The 22,140-nt window shown below is 38.2% G+C and overlaps 1 protein-coding gene across 4 annotated transcripts in view; it reads left to right on the top strand.

Annotated features, from left to right (window-relative positions):
* Positions 1–22,140, top strand: part of SCIN (scinderin) — an 80,772-nt gene that overhangs the window by 34,836 nt on the left and 23,796 nt on the right. For all 4 annotated transcript variants that reach the window (XM_029234232.1, XM_029234233.1, XM_029234235.1 and 1 more), the window contains 5 exons: positions 10,574–10,666; positions 12,858–12,990; positions 13,393–13,481; positions 14,307–14,522; positions 16,939–17,060. In XM_029234232.1, the coding sequence (XP_029090065.1) occupies positions 10,574–10,666; positions 12,858–12,990; positions 13,393–13,481; positions 14,307–14,522; positions 16,939–17,060 (653 nt within the window). The remainder of the gene's footprint in view (positions 1–10,573; positions 10,667–12,857; positions 12,991–13,392; positions 13,482–14,306; positions 14,523–16,938; positions 17,061–22,140) is intronic.

The raw sequence follows: 22,140 nt of genomic DNA, 5'->3' as shown, positions 1-22,140 counted from the left end.
TTAACTATATACAACAATAAGATGATAATTTTTCAAATAATCTTCCACTTTGTCACACCCAAGTTCAACATTGAAGACTTGTGACCTCACTGATAAGATGTCACTTTTATATAATCAGTCCAAACTAATACTACTTGGCAAGCATTTCTGAATGAGGTCATTTCTCCTTTAGTTTGCAGCTGAAGTGAGGGAACAGTGATAGAACCCATCAACAGGATAACGCAATTCCAAGACATATGGGTTGTATGGAAGGGTGGATTTTTTTCTATATTTGAAATGATAAGCTAACACAAATATTAAACTAGAATGGCAAGTTTCTAGTCTCACTATTATTTATATTTCTCCTCATGTTTCTTATAATATTAGTGATTATATATGTATATATATATATATAGTAAAAAAAGACTTACAGTAAGACTATATTTTCTTTCAGCAATTTTAGGTCAATTTCTTCTTATTCCTGTGCTAAGAATTAGCCAAACTCAAATATCAAAGGGTCAGATCTCTAAGATTCAGTGATTCACAACTCCTTGACATTCATTTTGTAAAATAAATAGTTAAAATATATAATAATCGTTCACTGTAATATTAATTTTACATGTTTCCTCTTAACATCTTGTGCTAAGAATTAGCCAAGCCCAGATATTAGAAGGTTGACTTTTCAAGAGTTAATGATTCACAACTCCTTAGTATTTATTTTGTAATTATTGTTTAATATCATGAGGAAAAGTGTTCACGTATTGGAAAGAGCTCCCTAAGATAGAGGCCATTTAGGTTGTGATTTTAAGTCATGTTTATCCAGAGCCAAGGATCGCACTGTGATGGAATTGGGTTATATTGACAGTACTTCTGCAAATGCAAAAGTGTTGTTATTGCTCTTAGAATTGCTGTTATCTTTGCAAGGGTATCCAGTGCATCACCATTTTACAATTACTTTGTTTTGGATATGTGTGTGTGTGTGTGTGTGTGTGTGTGTGTGTGTGTGTATGTATATATATGTATATATATGTATATATATACATATATATATTTATATGTAAGAAGGATTTGTCAGGAAAGCATGGTTTGTTCTTGTCAATACGGTATCCTCTCAGTGGAAACTCTCAATAGGAAATCCTCAGTTCTGGATATTTCATAACATCTTACTAATCAGAAAACAGGTACTAACGTACTATTAAACAGAAAATCTGTTAGTATCTGTACACAAAAAAGCCATACAAATATACTGGGAAATGAAGTCCTATACCATGTGTAACTGTGAAATTAAATATCAATGCTCTATTTCAATGAAGGCTGGTAACTAAAAAAGCCAACCAAAACTAAAAATAAATTTTGATGAAATCTGATAGAGGACATGTGGACAAGACAAATATGTTGACTAAAAACTGTTCCAAAGCAAGTAGCAAATGCCCCACAATTGCATATCATTTGCTCTGCTATTCACTGTCATGGTGCTCCATTGCTAGGTGACAGCATAATTTCATCTTGTCACGCCTTACAAGGGTAAGGGCAAATGGCTTACTGGTCAGCTGAATTTTCTGTTCACTTTTTACTCTTTCTAGCTGCATTTTTCTTTATATGATGCAAGTGCTTCTCATCATTGACACAGAAATTCCATAATCTAAGAAGCAAATTTGTCATGGATTTTATTTGCTGCAGAGGAGGTCCACCAGAAGCACCCCCAGGACAAACATTCAGTGTTTACTATACGACTGGCGTTCTTCTGTGGGCTATACATGGATGAGCTAATTTAATTCTTACAACAGCCCTGTGAAGTGGATACAGTTATTATCCCCTGTCTTGGTCTGTGTTCCTCCAAAAGCCAACTTGGAGACAAGGACTTGGGAGCAGATTGTTATTTGGAAGATGATCCTGGAAGCGCGGAGTAGAAGTAAAATAAGGCAATAGTTTGTTAATAAGTTATTTACTGCTGCAGACAACTGGGGCTTAGTCCCTGAGGGGCCCTCTGAGAAACTGTATGTAGAACACTTCAGAACTGGCCCACTGAAGGCTAAGGTGGCTGCAGGATTTAGCTGGTAACTCCCATCCCTCATTTGTTGAGGGTCACTCCTTGGGTTTTAACTCCCCAGAACCTCTAGCCTGCCTTATATGTAGATACAGTACAGCCTGGTGGCCAGATAATGCCATCAGACAGAGAGCAGAAGGCTTTGGCCTTTAAGAAATTATCTGGCGATGACCTCTGAGGTAGACCAAGGTGAGATGGGCAGGGCACCAGTAGCATCTCTACATCCTCACTTTATGAAGAAAGTAAGTCGTAGAGGGACTATGTAACTTGCCCATGTAGGAATGGGAATGGGAGACCTGTGGTTCACAGATCATGGCAGATCTTCATTCCAGAGTGTGCAAATCTTAAATATGCAGAGAGATGGGAATCTCATCTGCTGGGAAGTTATTTTATAGCTTCCAAAACTTTGCTACACACTTTTGACAATCATACCTATTTTATTACATATCATAAGTAATAGCTTTTGTAGCACAATTTTTGCACTCAGTGGGCTGGCTTGACCATTCATATCTCTTAGTGTCAGCATTCAACCTTTCATCCATACTATGGAGGCATTAGGTGCAGGGTAATTGGGGTAGACATTTTCTTTGAAAGAAAATACATTCTTTTAATGTGAGTATAAAAGTTATGCAAATATTTTTCAAGAACCTCAGAGTATATGAAAGCCATTTTGAGTTTGCTCCATTAAATTTTGCTGCTTGGAAATTTTCTTAATTATGTAGATAAAGAGGAGACTCACAACTCTCTTGCCATAAAACTCCACCTAATCTCATTAAATGTTATATGTGAATCAGGTTTATTTACCTCACTTAATCATCATAATCATTGTGAGTGGTATTACTTATCATACTATTTTAAATATGAGAATAAGGTCACAGAGTCACTTAGTTGTGGGTCCATCCAGCTCAGGTTGTCTGATCTCAGCAAATGAAGGGATTGTCAAAAAGGCAAATGTGGGGTTGCCCACTGTGAAGCATAGAGATTAGGAACCCCAAAGGCCAATGATGAAAGTGTCCATTCAAGCACTGATCGGGTACAAATGTCCAAATGGCTTTGAGATCTTACAATAGAAGGGTTTAATAATCCCCAGAAAGAGCAGAGTGCCCAAAATCTTTACCTAAGAGTTGACCCAGGGCAGCCTCCAGACTACCAGGCCTGCTAATTTTTCCAGGAGAGAAATTCTTTATGTGAAGGTACGTGAAAATCAGAAAGACTTGGCGGACCTGTCCTGCTGGTTAAGATGAGTGAGCCAGGCTCACAGAGCTGAAGCCACTAAAGGTTTAAATCATATCACCAAACCAGGCCCTAGGAGCTCTTCAAATACACAGTGCCAGGGCTTCATTCAGAATCTCTGCAGATGGGATTCAAACTTGAGTGCTCTATATCATAACTCCTAGGTGGTTCTAATATGCAGCCAGTGAAAAACAGCTGCTGTAGTTTAAAAAGTTGACGTTCTGGCTTACATATTTTAATAACTTGTGAGTTGGGTTTCCATGTTAAAGAAACTTGTAAGTTAGCTTTCTGTAATAGTAACCTGTGGATTAACTTTCCATATTATAATAATTTATGAGTAAACTTTCTCATGAGTTTGACCCTCTAAATCTAATCTCTAATACGTTGATGTTACAGTAATGTTGAGGTTCAGACCTGCATCATGATGAGTTTCCCAAGGCCACAGCATTCTCTGCGTCCTGCTGAGCTACACTGTCAAATACAGCATCTGTGAGACATGTGGCTATTTAGGTTTTGATTTAAATTTCCTAAAATTAAATAAAATTTAAAAGTTAGTTACTTGGTCACATAAGCCACATCTCAGGTGCTCAGTAGCTACAGGTAGCTAGTTACTACTGTATTGGACACACGGATATGGAATATTACAGTCACAGAAAACTCTATTGGACAGCCCTGAGCTAGATAATGAAGCGAACCCTCTTTTGCAGACGCTTGGTTCAGTTTGTCCTTTTATCCCAATATGTATTTCACATGCTTTCTCTCAGTCTAAAGTACTTTATCCACTATTTGATGTATTAAATTACCCTTTATTTGACATATCAATAAAGAGGTAAAAGTATTTTAAAGGCGGGGAAGCACATCACTGAAAGCAGGAGAGCAAATGTTGGAACCATACCCAGATTAAGTGGAGCTGGCTAAAGGAGTTCGTGGCTTTTCTCAGAATTGCCTATCATTTTATATGTGTTTCTTCCCTATTATCAAATAGTAGTCTTACCAAAGGCATAAAATGCGTTGTAGTAAACACACCATAACTATGAAGCTGTACTTCACTTTAACAATTTCTTTCCATATGCTTGAAATGTACTGATTTTTTTTACCAGTTAGGGAAAGGAAATAAGACACAAAAACTACTGAGTAATTAAAATCTTATCTCTTAGAACCTGGAAGCTTACTCTGTTTTTAGTGATAAAAGAAGCAGAGCCGTTTACAGTAAAATAATTAAGATAAGAATAGTGCCATGTCTCATTATCTATATAAAGCACTGCAGTAGGAGTTGGAAGCCCTGGGGTTTACATCCTTGCTTTGTGTTTATAAGATTTGGGCCTAAGGCAAACTCCTAACCTCTTGCAGCCTCATTTTCCTCATCTGTCAAGATGAACTTGGTTTGGGAAGTACATAAGACACTCTATGTTAAACGTCGGTAGGACTTGACACTGGGGTAGATCATTTTGATCCCAGGTGACCTGGAGTTTTGAGTTATGTACTGTTCTTCCTCCAGGCCACGTATTATCCCCTCTTTTCTTATTGTTCACTTTAATTACTTACTGTAGAGTGTCCAAGCATCTCGACTTTTCTGTCAGACATCAGAAGGAGGGAAAATGCATCTTGTGTGAGCAAGGTTGCAAATGTTGGAATTTTGTATCCAAAATATGTGGGGCTGGCTAAAAGATTCAAAATAAAAACAATTGCAAATGTGAAAATTCAATAAGGATTATGAAAATACGGCAAAGTTTTTAACTGCTTCGTCCTTCTTTCTGAGAAAACAAATTTACACATAGGCCAACTTATGTTTTAAAACAAAGCCACAGTGGGTCGTATAGAAGAAACATACAAGACGCTGAGGATGGGCTTGGCACAGGTCATGAAAACCCAGAAATTCTGAAGCTAGAGGATTGTGAATCTAAAGTTGGATTGTGTATTTGCTTTAATGATTTAATATAAATATCTTCTGAGTTATTCTGAATTGATCTCCTGTTGAAGGCAAAGAGTATACAGCGGGAAAGAAGGTCTATTTAGGCAGAGAACAAAATTGTATTTCCGCAAATTTCCAACCTCTTTAACGTACTTGGAATAGTGACTTAACGTTGTTAAGCGTTTCCGTTGCGTTACTGACAAAACAGAGAGGAAAAGATATAGATGCTCCCATTTTTGTATTCACATCCCATCTGTAACAAAATAGACTGTGCGATCTTTGGAGCCACTTAATTTCCTAGCTAAAAACTTAAGAACCCTGGGCCCCTGCTGGCTCCTTCTAGGTCTTTACATTAACAAATGCTTCTCTGATCAAAATGTCTTAGAGCAGTTAGGAATCCAGTAATATTTACTATCCTTTGATGAACTGAGTGGATAAGGCTGAGGCAGAAGCCTAAGGTAGACTGTAAGTTAAAATGAAGTGATATTATCTCTATTTGAAGTAATAAAATACTGCAGTTTATTCTACGGGGAGCAAAACAAATTCAAGAGGTCAGCGTTTTTTCTAATGTAAGTTTTTACAGTTTTATTTACTAAGAAAAATACATGTTTCATGTTGAAATTTTACAAAATATAGTTGTAGTAGAGAAAAATATCACCCCAAGTCCCACCTTTGAAAAATGAGTGACCAAATATTTTCTAATCTTTGTTTCCACATATGCAGCTCTGTGCTTTTACAAGAAAGAGTTCATACCGTAGATAATGCTTGAAATCTAGATTTTTATTTGAAATGTTATGAAGATTTTCCTGATAATCAACTAATTTTTGATATTATAATGACTGTATAGTTTTCCATTGTTCGGATGTAGCCTAATTTATTTAATCAGTTCCTTCCATGTTGGACATTTAGGTGGTTTGCATTTTTTAATATTATATAATACTGTGGTGAATATTCATTAAATTAATTTTTTGCATACATTTAAATTATTTCTTTAGAATAAGCTACTAGAATAGAATAATTGGGTTAAATGATAGGTATGCTTTTAAGGTTTCTGTTACCTACTGGCCATCACTTTTAAGAATTTTCCTTCTCAGCAGGATACCTGGTAGAATACTGAATCTTTCCCAACACTAGATACGGTCAGTTTTCTCCTGACCTTTGACAGTTTTATGGGTAAAGAAGTATTGTTGCTCTGTTATTTTACATTCTTCGGTAGCTCTTTCATGTTTGTTGCACCCTGTTGTATCTTCTCTTTAAGGGCTGCCTGCTTCCACAGCACTCTGATATGATGAGAGAACTTCTCTCTTTTGACCTTTAATGCCCACAGCATAGGCAGAACCAAGAGGAAAGGGGAGTAGACAGAGAGGATTTGGAGAAAGATGAAAGCTACGTGGAGAGGAAGGTAGAGCACCGTAACCATAGTGTATAGGACGCGTGCCACCTGTGGTATTTGCTGGCATTGTTCTGATCCGAATGGGAGAAATAAACGTGGCCCCTGTACAGTCTCTGCTATGAAAAAACTTCTGCTTTATCTCCAGATACAAGGCCTAAACAGTTAAGTGAAGATCTTTTGAAGTATCTAGAAGAGGCAGTACAGCCTGTTAGTTGAGAACACACACTCTGGAGCCAGAGTTCAAATCCCGACTTTGTCACTTACTGGCTGCGTGACCTTGGTCAAGTTACTTAGTCTGTTTCTTCAGGCATAAAATAGGATAATAACGGTGCCACCTCATAGGCTTGTTATGAAGATGAAATGACTTAATAAATGTAAAGTGCTTAGAATGGTGTCTGGTACATAGTAACATGTAAGCATCGGTTATATTACATTTTTAAAGGACTTAGAGTGGCACATAATGGACTTGAAAAGTGTTAGCTGAATACATGCAACGTAGTAAAAGGCAATAAATATATAAATAGATTCCAATATCTGTGGTTTAGACAAGTGGGGTACTATGTGTTAAAGGATAGTTTTCAAAGAAGTAAAATCATGAATCTCAGACAAATATAAAATAACCATGTCAAAGATGTCATTTAAGTCATTCACTAAGAAAACAACTAAGATATTATAATGAGTTCAAAGAGGATCCAAAGAACAGACAAAGGTATGGGCAGTGTTGAAATGAATTTGCTAGTAACTGCAAAACTGGCCTCTTTCACATGGCAGAAATTAGTTTCATCTCCACCAGACAAAATTCCTGTGCATCTCTGTGGACAAAATCATTTGCTACTATCAGTCTTCTACTGGATTAAAATATAACTCAAAGAGAAGGAAAGGTGCAGACCTCTGTAACATCAGATCACCAGAAGGGTCCTTTAGACACCATCCAGGGAAAGAATCTTTTTGTCCATTTCAAAGACTTGCCTAGTTTCTCTTGATTTAGGAGAGTATGCAACCAATTATTCTAAAAGTTACAGAAATGGCATTAAAGGAACCTATACCAGAATCTCAGTCTCAACACTTAGCAGCTTTGTGAAAACAATTGCTTTGCCTCTTTGAGCATCAGTGACCTTTTCTGTAAAAATGATAATAACAGTATCTGGTTAATGGGAGCTCTTATAAGATTTAAATTACATGTGTCTAAAGCTCCTGATCCAGTGTGTGACTCATGGTAGACATCCAGTGAGTGGTAACTATTACTGTGCTAATTATAATTAACTGAATCAACCAAAGAATAATTGTTCAGTTTTGCTTCTGCCATAGCCAGTCTACCTAGGTAGCAGTTACATAGAGCATTAGGTACAGCCCTGGGGAAGGAAAGTGCATGGCTCCCAGTGGACATGGGAAACATGAGCTTGATTAGAGAAGGCTACTTGGTAGATGCTGGGAAATAATGCCAAGTAGGTCACATCCAGCCTCTTGAGGAGCCTTGGAATCCAGAGAGAAGAGTTGGGGCTCTGTCAGTAAGCATCCAGTTCAGAATCATCTGGAGCGCAGAATCCTGGGCTTCACCCCAGATCCACTGACTTAATAGCTGGCAGTTGGGAATCTGTATTTTATCAAGTTACTCAGATGTTGCTTGAGCACCTTGAACCTTAAGAATCACTGCTGCAGATAAAAGATATAAATCTTTATCTGGAGTCATATTCTTGAAGCATTGGAGTAAAGTGAAATAAGATGGGCCTTCCAGCCATTGTCCAGGATAACTTTCCGGATGAAAAGATGAGGGGGGACTGAATGCAGGAGGGAATTGACAGGAGTAGGCATACGCCGTGACTTGGGTGATGAAGAACTACATTAGGGTGGGGATGAATGTAGATAGGAAACAGTGACTCTAAACATCATCATAAAGAAGGAGAATTTAATGACTAAGAGGCTAGGAGACTCAAAGTAGAGGACAGGAGGTATTCAAAACTAACGACATGATTTTAAGTCCAGGTGAATAGAGGAATAGAGATTCACTGACACAAACAGAGCATTGAGAATGGTCAGTTTTGTGGAGAGATAAGGTAAGTTTGGAGCATGTTAGAGGATGCTGGTACTTTTAAGTAGAAATTTATAGAAAATAATTGAAGGAAAGGGGGGCTCCAAGCTGGAGTGGCAGGACTTGGCTAGAACAATAGATGAAACTTTCATGGAACATCCTGAGGTAAGGGTTCTCTCTTCGCCTTCTTCTTTAGATTGTCAAAGTATATGTTATTTCATACACAAAGGGTTACATGAGCTAAATGCTCATCACTTGAGAAACCTAAAATGGGTTTTTAAAATTTAGGCATTATCCTACCTGTAGAGAAAAAGAAAGGCTGTATTTACAGTTTATTTCAAAGATCAAAATGTGTGGCATAGTTGATAAGGTGAACGTATTAAACTATTTTCCTCTTTCTAGGAAGGATGTAAAGTTTGTAAGGGTTGTGCAGGGTGGTTGGAAACTCTTTTGTATGTCCCAGTGAGGTGTTTGGTAAATGCTTAGTTGTTGAACTGAATTTTAAAATGATATCTGACAATATACAGCCTCCCTGTACCTCTGGAGTTAAGCCTGTTTCTGGTAAATTCCCTGGGTTCAATTCCCAACTATGCTACAGTCCTTTGAGAGGCTAAGATCCCTAGCTAATATGGGAATTGTTGTCTGAAAATTAAAAGTTCGAGTATGTCCCAAATCTCAGACCTGGTCCACTGGGAGACTTCCCAGTATTAAATATGTCCTTAACCCAAACTGTTGATTCCAAACTACTGTCTTGGTTGAAGTAGAATTTCTAAAGGGTATATGAGACCTTTCACTGCTCTTATAAGTTACATCATCATATGTAAAACCTTTTTAAAAATAAGCACTTTTGGTTGTATTTTAATTTTTGTCTTGATCCTACTTTTAGTAAAAAAAAGAAAAACTATATTATAATCATTTAGTGTGGTCAGTAATTAAAGGGTTTTATTGATCACTGTATAAACAAAAAGATGGGCATATTCTGAGAGGAAATAAGTCTTTAATGTATTTCTAAACTCGAGGCTGTGGCGTGCTCATGCAAGGATTAGAATTTATATACATTTTTATTGTTGTCTGGTATTCAGCAGTATATATTTTCACATAATATATTGTGAGGAATACTGACTATAAAGCACATTATGCAAGCAATCTCATTGTATATTAAATATTTATTGAATCTAAGTGAATAGCTTCTTTGTATTTTCTAAACTTGAATTTATATCTATGTATTGTTATAAAAATCACATTGTTTTCAATAAATTTATATTTGATTCCCATCCTTAACATCCTATGATATTTGTCAATTAATTAAATTAATTAAGGTGCTTTATAGACTTTTTTTGTGATTTTGGTGTACAGAAATTCAAAGCAGATTCAAATGTATTTTCTACCAAATGCTTTACTTGAACTTTTGGATTGCACCAGATATGCAAAGAATAAATAAATGCATTCATTCATTCAACATTCATTTATTCTATGCCAAAAATACAGCAGGAAACAAAGCATGGTGTGGTTAATTTACACTTCCGTCTAAATCAGTAATGATCATAGTACTCTACCCTCAGATAGTAATTTTGACCAAGTCTTTGTGATAATAAATTAATAAAGCCTATAGATTGCTGCTAGAGGCAGAGGTCATGGAAGAAATTCTGTTGTAGAACTGAACGTAGAACTCAAATTTTAATTAATTCCTCCTAGTTTTCAATAATACGGAGACCTACACTTTCAAGGTTGGGATTTCACTTTCTCCTTCACATCACCTGCAAACTCACTGTTTACTAAAATGCCATTGATTGATATGACCCATGGTAAAATGACAATTTAATATGACTGGTGAGACATGTCTGAGCCTGGTCATTTTGATTGCCAGTATTTTATAATCTATGACTTTAGAAATGTAAGCTGTTTTACTTTTTTTTTTTTTTTAACTTTGCACCATTAATGAGAGGTCTTTATCTTTTATTTGTGTACTTTTTTTCCCAGGTTTTAGGGGAAAAGCCGGAGCTTAGGGATGGAGAAGAGGATGACGACATGATAGCAGACATAACTAACAGGAAAATGGCTAAACTCTACATGGTGGGTTCACTGTTAGGGAGTTCTGTTGTTTTTACTGGACTGGAAGCTGCTGGGGAGGCCTGTACTGGGAGGGACTCTTTGCTACAGATGGCATTTCTCCTCATTGCCCTCAAAGAGAAATGTGTGGGCAGAATCCGTTCTTTGCTCTAGCATAGTTATTTAAATTCCTCTTTCTATTACTTTTAAAATTTTTATTAAAAACAGCGAATAATAACTTGCTGTGATTTAAATAAAATTATATATTGTTGCTGTATTAGTTTGCAGCAATCTGTTTTGATACATTACATTCAATAAAATGTTTCCTTCATGAAGTAAAAAAACTTTGTAAGCTTTTTCTTATAAAATCTTAATAAGCTATAAAATCATCCCCTTATTTAAAATATCCTGTTTAGCCATCATGAAGGCTTTCTTTGTTATGAGCACAAGGCTATCAAATCAAACCGCTGGAAGGAAACAGGGTAAAAACTGTCCTGGGCGTTGGCAGACTTAGTTCCATGTCAGCTCTGTGGGAAGGACTGCCTGGGTGACCTTGGGCAAGACATGGCCATTCTGGGTCTTAGTTTTCTTATCTGAAAAAAAAAAAAAAGAGAGAGAGATAGATTAAATTAGAAGATTACTCAGGTTCCTTCCAACTCCACAATTTTATGATTTTATTGCTGTTCAGGGTAACAAAATCCACAAGATGTACCAGTTGAGGAGACGGTTCAGATGGGATCCTTCAAGCGTTCCCTCCCCTTGTAACTTTCTAAGCATGTGATTTGGGGCAGACCTTAATCTCCCTGCAGAACTGAATAGTTTTCTCATCTCTTACAAGAAGGGATTATATTTGCTGCTCTTTAAAGGGACCTTCTGGCTCAGACACGCTGTGATTTTAAATGAAGATCAAGTTACTAACTTGTATAGAATAACTTCCTTTTTGTAGAATGGGAGGGGAAGTAGATTCTTTTCCTCCTAGATGACAAAGGAAAACGTGGTTACCTCTCCTAAATACTGATAATTTTAATATAAGCCACACAGAAATTGTTATTCTAAAGACTTTGTTGCTGCTTATTTTTTATTACTGTTTCTAAAACCCAATTGCAACAGTTTAACAAATATCTTTTGTGTCACATCATCAAATAAAGCTGTTCTCCTTCTTGGACAGCATTATGGGACAAGGGAAATATTTTAAAATGTGAACATGTTAATGCTGAAACAATGCTCCCTCTAGTGGATCTTTAATGTATTGCATACATCTAACTCTAAAGTTCTTTTGAAAATACTTTAATTTGGGATTGCTGAACAGAGCTGGGAAGCAGAGTCACGTAGGGCAATGTCTAAAAATACAGAATTCAAGCCCTACCACAGTGCTGCAAAACCCCACCACTGATCTAGGTAGGGCCCTCAAATCTGCATATTTAACAAGCGCCCAGGTGGATTACCTTGCAGCCTACCAGGCCTTTGAAAAACAATGAATTCTAACTTAGCAAATTTTGTAAGATCCCCTGAAACTTAAAAAAATATATATTCTGTAGTCGTTTACAAACTTCAAGAGTCTAGGTAAGTTTACTTGTGACACAATTTTATTTGTGACAGATGATATTTACTTTGATAATTTACACAAAGTATTTAAATAAATGGAGGTAAATTACAGGCCCCATATTGAAAAAAATCTGTAAGCATAAACTGTAATGTATCAATGCCTTCCTTAGCACAGTGTCTGGCATATGACAGTACTCAGTAAATGTTGAATGAATGAATGTTTAAGCTTCAGCTTTCTGTGTGTGTGCCGTGAGTGTAAGGTTATTACCTATTTAAAAGATTATTGTATTAATAAAATTAAGAAATAATCTTGTTAAAGTTCATTGTGTGGTGCCTAGTATATATGAAATCACCACAAACCTTATCCATTATTATTATCATTATTATTTTCTGTGTTGAAACTTAACTTTTTATTAGTAATACTTTTAACCCCAAAGGACTTTAAAAAAGCCTTTCTAAGGGTATAACTGGGCTCATGGGGTTTTTTGTTTGTTTGTTTTCTTTGAAATAGCTTTGTTGAGATATAATTTACAGATTGTAAAGTTTATCCATTTAAAGTGTACAGTTCAGTGGTTTTTATTACATGTACAGAGTTGTGCAGCCATCACCATGATCAAAGAGTTTAGAACGTATTGATCATCCCCAAGCAAGCTCATGGTTTTCATGTTAGGTTTCAGATGCCAGTGGCTCCATGAAATTGAGCATGGTGGCAGAAGAAAACCCCTTCTCCATGGCGATGCTGCTTTCTGAAGAATGCTTCATTTTGGACCACGGTGCTGCAAAACAGATTTTTGTATGGAAAGGTAAAAAATGCCATTGGTATTGTTGATGTACTTCAGATTTATACATTTTTCTTCGGAAAGGTCAATAAAACATCTTTTCTAACTTAAAAAAATCTTACATTTCTGCGTGATCTGTAAAATGCAGACATCAAACCCATATTTTCTTCCTACCAGCATTATTTACCAGGGATGATGGGGAGAAAGAAAGCCTTTGGGCACTATAAAAAGAATCTTTTTTATACCGAGTGTTCATTACAATATTGTTAGATATATTTAGTATACTAGGAAAATTTTGCTATTCTTTCAGGGTTGTAGTTAAATTCAATTATAATTCTGTTTATTTTTTGGTGCACAAATATTTCTTAATCATATAGTACCTTGCTTCTCTGAAATTCTGTCTCTTTCATATATCTTGCATGTTAGGTAGAGATGCTAATCGCCAGGAGAGAAAGGCTGCCATGAAGACAGCTGAAGAATTCCTAGAAAAAATGCATTATTCTACTAATACTCAGGTATGTGTAGAAATGAACTGGCTAGAAGAAATGTTTTTATACATGGGAGCTCATGACATCGCCACAAAACTCATGAAAGAATTTGGTTCAAAATAACGTATGCACGGAAGTCATTCTCACGTGTGTGCCATGCTGTATCATGCGTCCCTAGAACCACATCTGTGTGGAGGATGGAATTTTGCAGAAGTTGGAGATCAGACCTTCCACGGGACTTTGTGATGAGAATAAGAACACATCCACTTCCTCCATAGCCTTTAAGTCAAGATGATCGACCACAATTGAATTAGCTGAGAGCATTTATCAGTTATTCCTTAGAGCAATTTGTATAGACATGGACTAATGCCCAGAGAATATTTGCCTTCATGGAGATCAACATAGACACTGGATAGTTGCTCTTCTTTTCTGAATCGCTCAGCCTCATCCTTGCTCTTCATTTTTATGTCCTGGCACAAGTAACACAACGAGATCATTTCTTTTAGGTCACAAGACATCTTATGAACCTAGTGTAGGAAAACAGTCAAACTTATTTGACTGTAATGATAACATACAAAATAACTTTATTCTTCTCTCAAACATCGAGATTCGGTGGCAATTACTTTAGCTGTAAGAAAAAATAAAAGCCAGGTTGCATTGTTTTAGCTTCGTATTTGATAACCTTCCCTTTTGCATTCAATTAAGGATCCCAGCTTCCAAGTTTACATCTGTCATCACAAAAAACAGGATCATCTTTGCATTTCCTCAGTTTTTTTCTCCACTACTAGATTAATGTTTTTCCTTAGTCTCTTATTTTTCTGTTGATAATTATTATTATTTTTTAAATTTCAGATTCAAGTTCTTCCAGAAGGAGGTGAAACACCAATCTTCAAACAGTTCTTTAAGGACTGGAGAGATAAAGATCAGAGTGATGGCTTTGGGAAAGTATATGTCACAGAAAAAGTGGCTCAAATAAAACAAATTCCATTTGACGCCTCAAAATTACACAGTTCTCCAACAATGGCAGCCCAGCATAATATGGTGGATGATGGTTCTGGCAAAGTGGAGGTATTTACATGTTTTTGTTCATTTGTTTGTCCTTGTCAGGCCCATTTATGGCAAGATATGTGGAAATATAACTTCAGGAAACTACAAACTGTGTAAATTGTGAATTTTTATTATTAATAAAAATGGTTCAAGACTGTGTATTAAACCAGGGAGTTTAAAGCTGGAAGAGCTGTTGTCTGGCCTTCAGTCCTAATTTACAGCGTGTGTGCTGAGATTCTAAGAAGTTAGGCGATTTGTGCAAGATCACCTAATTATCACCTTAGAGGCCTCCATGGAACCCAGCCATCTCCATCTTGTTTCCTGGTCCAGAAATGCTCCTGCTCTTGCAACTGGGATTGTCCAGTGAGGGCGCATTGCTCCAAAAGCACCCACTACATAAGTTTGTCCTTCCCTTGCACTGTAGAGGCATTCACAAAGGCAAATTGGGCATGTGTCATGTGCCAAAATCACAGATATTTTTAGAGCATTCAAATTGAGTTTGTTTGTTATTGCTTTTTTTTTTTTTTTTTTTTTTTTCCGGCACGCGGGCCTCTCACTGTTGTGGCCTCTCCCATTGTGGAGCACAGGCTCCAGACACGCAGGCTCAGCGGCCATGGCTCACGGGCCCAGCTGCTCCGCGGCATGTGGGATCTTCCCGGACCGGGGCACGAACCCGTGTCCCCTGCATCGGCAGGCGGACTCTCAACCACTGCGCCACCAGGGAAGCCCGGTTATTGCTATTTTTTGACAAAAATTGTTAAAACCCTCCTAAGAATTCTCCCTAACTAAAATCTCTTGACATTTAATCTGCTGTTGGGTCATCTAATTTAAGGGAAACTGGATAATGTCACTTCTATTCTAGAATATGTTGCTGGCTTTCCACAGTCTTCCTGGGAACGTCCATCCTCAGGTGGGCCTCCCGGACCTCCATGATTGACCCTTGCTCTCTGCACCTCAGCCTTCCACATCCTTGAGCACTCTTCCCCTCTGCCATCTGGCTAACATTCCCATTCCTCCTTTGTAACTCTGTTAAGTCACAAGCTGCCCCTCTTCCGAGAAGCCTTCCCTCCACACTGAAATGACCTTTCTCTGTGCTCAAGCCATAAGTAATATTCTTCATAGAATTTATCATATAAGTACCACAGAATTGTTCATTTACTTACAGGTTTCTCCTCCCAGACCTCTTGTCAGTTCCTTGACGGAGGGAATTGAATAATTTATCTCTCTATTCCCAGAGCTTATCACAATGCTTGGACCAAAGTATATAGTAAAAAGATTTAAAAGTTTTTTCTCTTTTCAGAGACATGAAGTGTGAATCTAAGCTGTGCAGGGGTTGTGGGAACTGCAAAGGGAGAAGTGCCCGCCCCCGCCCCCGACCATGATTGCTGTCAGAGGGGTATTAGCTTCTGGGGCTGGGTCTGTCTCCTGCTCAGACATCCTTTTCTGGAGCTCAACACAGCCAGCAGACCCCATGGCAAACGTGGCTCCCAGCACCAAGTGTGTCCCAGCTGCAGTCTCCATGTTAGGGCACAGCATCTCTGAGATGCCCTCCCATGCCATCCCAGGGATATTAACATCCAGGGCTTTCTCTAGGTTTTTGGGTTTAGCCAGGCCATGCTGCCGTTGTTCCTCTGGGATGGCATGGGAAGGCTGCTCTCTGAAAACTCTGCACTGCTCTTCTGCACTTGCTTATCTCCTTATTTGAAAGCAAAGGGTCCATCCTGAGCCTCCCCAGGACCCAGGCAGGACGGTGCTCGCACACATAGTGCCTGCAGTCTCTCAGTCAAGTGTTAACTTTCCCGTTTCATTTACAACTCTCATCTCTCCAACTTTTAATCTTTAATTAAAAGTGCCTTTAATCTGTGACGAGGATAAGGAAATAGAAAATAACTAGTTCTACCTGCTTTTATCTTAATCAGTCTCATGCCTAGATGGTGGCTTTTGAAAATAGAAGTCATGCAATTGGTAATTTTATTATTTGGTCACAATCTGCCACTCTTACCTGGGAAAACAGTAGTCTCATGGCTTAAAACACAGGGAAAAAGAAATTTTTAAAAAATTACTTCCAAACTGATGAAAGATTTTATGTACGTTAAGAGATGTATTTCTGAGCGGAATATTTCAGTTTGTTATTCCACTAGAGTGTCATGTTATTTTCACTAATCGATCAAACAATATGTATTTATTGATCAACAGGCTCAGAACTGAGCTAAGTACTGTGAAGGGTACAAAAGAACTAGAAGCGCTTAAAAAGTCAATAACCAAATTGCCAAATGGATAAAAATTTCTTCCTGTTGCTTAATTTGTAAACTAGTTAGAAAAGTAATTTAAAAGTTGCTTAATGACAGATCTAAACCAAAATGTTTTTTAAACCTCTGAGAAGTATCATTAGATCAAGAAAATTTTGATTTGGGTACACATATTTCATTACTTTTAGATTTGGCGTGTAGAAAACAATGGTAGGATCGAAATTGACCGAAACTCGTATGGTGAATTCTATGGTGGTGACTGCTACATTATACTCTACACTTATCCCAGAGGACAGATTATCTACACCTGGTAAGTCTCCCTCTTTCATAAGATCTCAAGTTCCGTAGAGGTCACATTTTGCTCCAAAGTTAAATTTCATTAAATTCCATGCAATAGGGGGTAGAATTATCCTATAAATACACCAGTGAGGTTTGTATAACATGCAAGTAGTATTCTTTTGATATGATTTTGACTGTATTCTGTAGCTGCTGTCCACAAGCAGGAGGGGTTAGATAAGTGTCATCCTTTCTAATCTAGGAGAAAGGTTTTGATAGCCCAAGGGTAGTGTTCCTTTAGTGGATATACAGTTGAATAACTCATCTCCTATGCAAGCTAACACTCCAGCTGGCATCAGGTGCCATGTCTTCTTGTTAAAATTCACAGAGCCCATCTTGATTGGAGCTGCAACATTTCAATGATGCAAATCCTCTAAGACATGTATATAATTTATGATTCTATTTCATACTCCAGAGACCTCAAATTGTTGCATCCTTATTCTTTGTCCTCATGAAATTCATAGCAGTAATGAAGAAAAATGCCATTGCATCCATATCTCGTATGGTTTTTGCATAATGACTTGAGTTAATTGAAGGTTAAGTTTACTTAGAGAGAGTCAGTGCCAATGGGAGTGTCCAACCAAGTAAGTGAAGTACACATAGCATGCTGGACTCTTCCAAAGGGATGGGGATTCTGCAACAAATCATGCAATGTGGGATTCTCAAACTTTTTTTAAAGTGAAATCAGGAAAAGTAGAATATTTCTGAGAAGACTGAGAAAAATAAAAAGAATTTTCAAAGAAGATCTTAAAGCTGAGGGCTGTAGGCCAAAGGTGCAAGGGTGAAGCAGGATCCTGCCTTTGCCTACATGGTGATGGCAATCTTCAGGGAACATACTGAACGTATGCAGACTTAGGTGTCTGCTGATATCGTGACATTTCTCTCTGGTGAGCGTCCCACCAGATGACAGAGACATCTGTCCACACAGTGTGACCACTTAACACTTATACTGGCCAGTGCCTTGAGCTTAACCAAGTAAAGGAGATGAGATGATTTTCCCTATCCCATAGTTCTTGGTACCCAAAGGGTGGTCTGTGAACCAAAAGCATGGGCGTCACTAGGGAGCTGGTTAGAAAAATGTCAGGCCCTCTCTTTGACCCACTAAAGCAGAACCTGCATTTGAACAAGATCTCAGGATGATTCATATGCGCTTTAATGATTGACGGGCACTGCCTTAGGCAGTGGTTCCCAACACTAGCTGCGCATACTAACCTGGACAGTTTTTCACAAATCCAAACGCCTGGCCCCCACTTTATACCAAATAAAGGTGGTGGTAGGACTCCTGAGATTCTAATGTACACTGTGGCATTAATGAGAACCACTGTGTCCAGGGACATTTCTGACTCCACAGTCACATCATATCCTGTCACAGATGAATGTGTTTAGCTATTTAGCTCTATGTTTAAGATGCCATCTTCATAGTAACCATTTTTTTGAGCAGCATGTTTGTGCCAGCAAAGTGCTAGATGTTGCCATATATTATCTTTCTTCCTCACAACCAGATTATTTTCAAGTGAAAGGTAAGATAAAAAAGGGAGGAGGATGGGCTTCCCTGGTGGCACAGTGGTTGAGAGTCCGCCTGCCAATGCAGGGGACACAGGTTCGTGCCCTGGTCCGGGAAGACGCCACATGCCGCGGAGTGGCTGGGCCCGTGAGCCATGGCCACTGAGCCTGCGCATCCGGAGCCTGTGCTCCGCAACGGGAGAGGCCACAACAGTGAGAGGCCCGCGTACCGCAAAAAAAAAAAAAAAAGGAAGGAGGACTTAGGCAGGTTAAGTAATTTAACCCAAGGTCACAACTCTTGTAACTGGTGAAGCAACATTTCACACCTTGATCTGCAGCTCTCTTTAAGGCCTGTGTGCAGCTATACCTTGGTAGAAGCTGTGTCCTTATTTTGCAATTTCCTTTTCTAAAATTTTAATTCAGAGAAGTGTGTGCAAAGCGTGGCATTTGTAGGGATAAATTTATTGTTCCGAGTCAGATTTTCTTTTACATTCTGTTTCTTGTTCTTCCTCTTAATTCTTTTTGGTATGTAAAAAATATAATTAATTGTAGCACTCAGATCAAAGAAGAAAGACTAAATAAGTAATTCAAGAGAATGTTTTGAGGAATTAGCAATTTGTAATCCATATCAATAGCTATGTGGATATAACTAAAACAGATTAAATCAGGTCGTAAATTTTAAACGCAGTAGCTATTCCTTCAATCGTACGAAAGTATTCATAGAGCGCTTTCTATGTGCCAAGCACTGAGCTGGATACTAAAGATACAGTGGTGAAAAAAAAAACCCAAAACGTTGCCCAAGAATTTATACTTTAAAGAGAGAAAGATGGTTATCAGGCATTTCAATGAAATATGAAAGGTTTAAGATAAAACCAAGCTGAGTGATTTTTGGGGAATTAGGGACAGACACTCAAGCTAACTCCTAGGCTATCGGTGAAGGGCTCTTAGAAGCGACATCTAAGTGGGAGCAAAAATGGGAACGATGAAAGCAAGCACATAGGGAAGTTTTTCCTAGCAATGCAGGGAAAATCGTGCTCTACTCGGTTAGTAATGATGTATGGCTAGAGCAAAGTTAAGGAGCAAAAGATAAAACTAGAGAAATTAGAAGGAGCTAAATAGTGAATGGCCTTGTAACTATCCTGGGGAAGATGAACTTTATTTTCAGGGCATTGGGAGCCAGTCAAAGAGTTCACACAGGGGAGTGACATGATTGGTTTCCATCTTAGAGAAATTATTCTGGTTAACATCTAAAGAATGGACTGGTGGGAGATTGATGGCAGAGAGGCCATTTGGAATTTGTTGCAGTAATCCAACTGAATGATAATATGGCCAGAGTTCAGTGTAAGGGAGGGAAAGGATGAGCAAGTGTGCAAAGTATTAACGAGTTGACATCTGAATGACTGGTTACAGAGAACGGAGAAGATGACTGAGTCAAGGGTGGCCCCAGATTTCTGGTATGTGCACAGGCGGGTAGTGTTTTATTCGCTGAGATAAGGAACTTAGGAGGAGGACAAGTTTGGTCCTCACTGTAAAGAAATCAAAGAGAAAAACAAGATGAAAATATGTCACATTTTTAATAGTCATGACCTTTGGGCTAGGACTGGGGCTGGGGGAGGGGGTCATTTAGTTTTCTTCTTTCAGTTTGATGTGTTCAAGGTTTCTGTGATGAGAATGTATGACTTTTTGAGATATCAAGAATATAAGTTAGGTGCTTGAGTCCTCTTGTGAGTTTTTGTCATTTAATATCATGGATGTTAAATATGTCAGTTTGTTAATATTGTATGGTTTGCAGAACTTCGAAAACTTCCGAAAAGGTAGCAAAGAGGCATTTAGAAAATGCCTCTCGAAGACTAGCTTTCAAATTAAACAGCTTTCCGGTTTATGTGATAATTTCAATGCAGGGATGTAAATAGGTTAAATCCAAGAAGCAGAGTTGAAGGTGACAAACTAGAATTAAATCACTTTGTCTCTTTATTTCTGAAACCACTTATATTCTAAAATGATAGGAGAAAAATAATTTCAGCAGTGATCTTTCTCTGAAATGTCAAGTAGTTGAAAGTGAACAAACTTTGAACAATGGCAATGATGAGTCACTTGAAGCAGTAAATTCCATTTTCATGCAGCATTTATTTTTAATGAGTAACAAGCGCCACAGATTTATAAAGAAGAAATCATATCAAAGTAGATTGCTTTGTTCCCCCCTAGGCACAGGATTTCAAAATTAGAGGCGAAGAGCAACTTTATTGTATCTTGATTGCAGTGGAGTCCTTGACCTCCTGGGTCATAGATCAATAAAGCAAATTGGATTGAATCTGTGTGGATGGAAGCATGAGTCACTTTGACATGAAGAGGAAGAAGGGCTCGAGATGAACAGTGAAATATTTATTAAGAGTGTCAGACGGCAAAAGTTTGGTGAGGGTTTTCAGTTTTGCTGGTTGAAATACTCCAGGAAAAAAAATAGTAAAATGGTGACAAAAGTTTGGTGATGTAGTCTATTAGTTAGTTGAATTTTTTTCCTGCAGAAAAAAAAGGAAATGAAGAAACATCCAAGAAGTTGCAGATGTGAGGAAGGAAGGACAGACGATAACAGACCCTCGTGTTTCCTCAGCTCTGTGTTACACCCCAGCCGGTGCTCCCAGTGGCTCCCGGAAGTGTTTGCTAGCATGATAAGCTCATGGAAAATTTAGGCTATTAGCCTTAAAAGACTGTATCTTTATGGGTGCCTTTGTTATGAAAAGCATTTTTTATTTTTTTAAGCATATGCCTGACATGAGCGTATCCTTCCGTTTTTTTGCACCCCACTGTAGAACATTTTTATATCAATCACTTGACTCTGTTGGTTCAATGAAATATTCTGAGATAAATGAGACGTACTCCCTGAATTCTGTGTTTTGGGGGATGTGTCTGTGTGTGTTGCCCAGGTTGGGAGGCTATTGTTAACCTGTTCTGGGTATGGAACAGGTAGCTCACTCTCAAACCTTCAGAAGAAAGGATATAATGAATTTTCAAAATCCAGTTCCAGGATTAGTGTTCTTCTAGTCACACAAAGATAGGAGGAGTGGCTCCAATCAATGCTCAGTGCTTTCACTGGCTTTTCCCTCCCACAAAGTCATCAAACAAGCAGATCTCCCAGAGGTTGCTATATAAGTTAAGCCAGTGATTGGAGTTATAACCACAAGCCACCCTAGAAAGAGAAGTTGCAAATGAACTGGATGAATTGATTCATTGACTCTTTTTTTTTTTGGCTGTGTTGGGTCTTCGTTGCAGCACGTGGGCTTCTCTCTAGTTGCGGTGTGCAGGATTTCTCTCTCTACTTGTGGCGCACCAGCTGAAGGGCGCATGAGCTCTGTAGATTGTGGCATGCGGGCTCTCTCATTGAGGCGTGAGCTCCGTAGTTGTAGCGCATGGGCTTAGTTGCCCTGTGGCATGTGGGATCCCACTTCCCCGACCAGGGATCGCACCTGTGTCCCCTGCATTGGAAGGCGGATTCTTTACCACTGGACCACCAGGGAAGACCCGATTCATTGATCCTTATCTGGGTCACTGGTAGT

Source organism: Monodon monoceros, unplaced genomic scaffold (genome assembly GCF_005190385.1).
Source record: "Monodon monoceros isolate NGI ecotype Baffin Bay Population unplaced genomic scaffold, NGI_Narwhal_1 Super_Scaffold_2, whole genome shotgun sequence".
Taxonomy (NCBI): domain Eukaryota; kingdom Metazoa; phylum Chordata; class Mammalia; order Artiodactyla; family Monodontidae; genus Monodon; species Monodon monoceros.
This window is presented reverse-complemented; position numbering and strand designations above follow the sequence as displayed.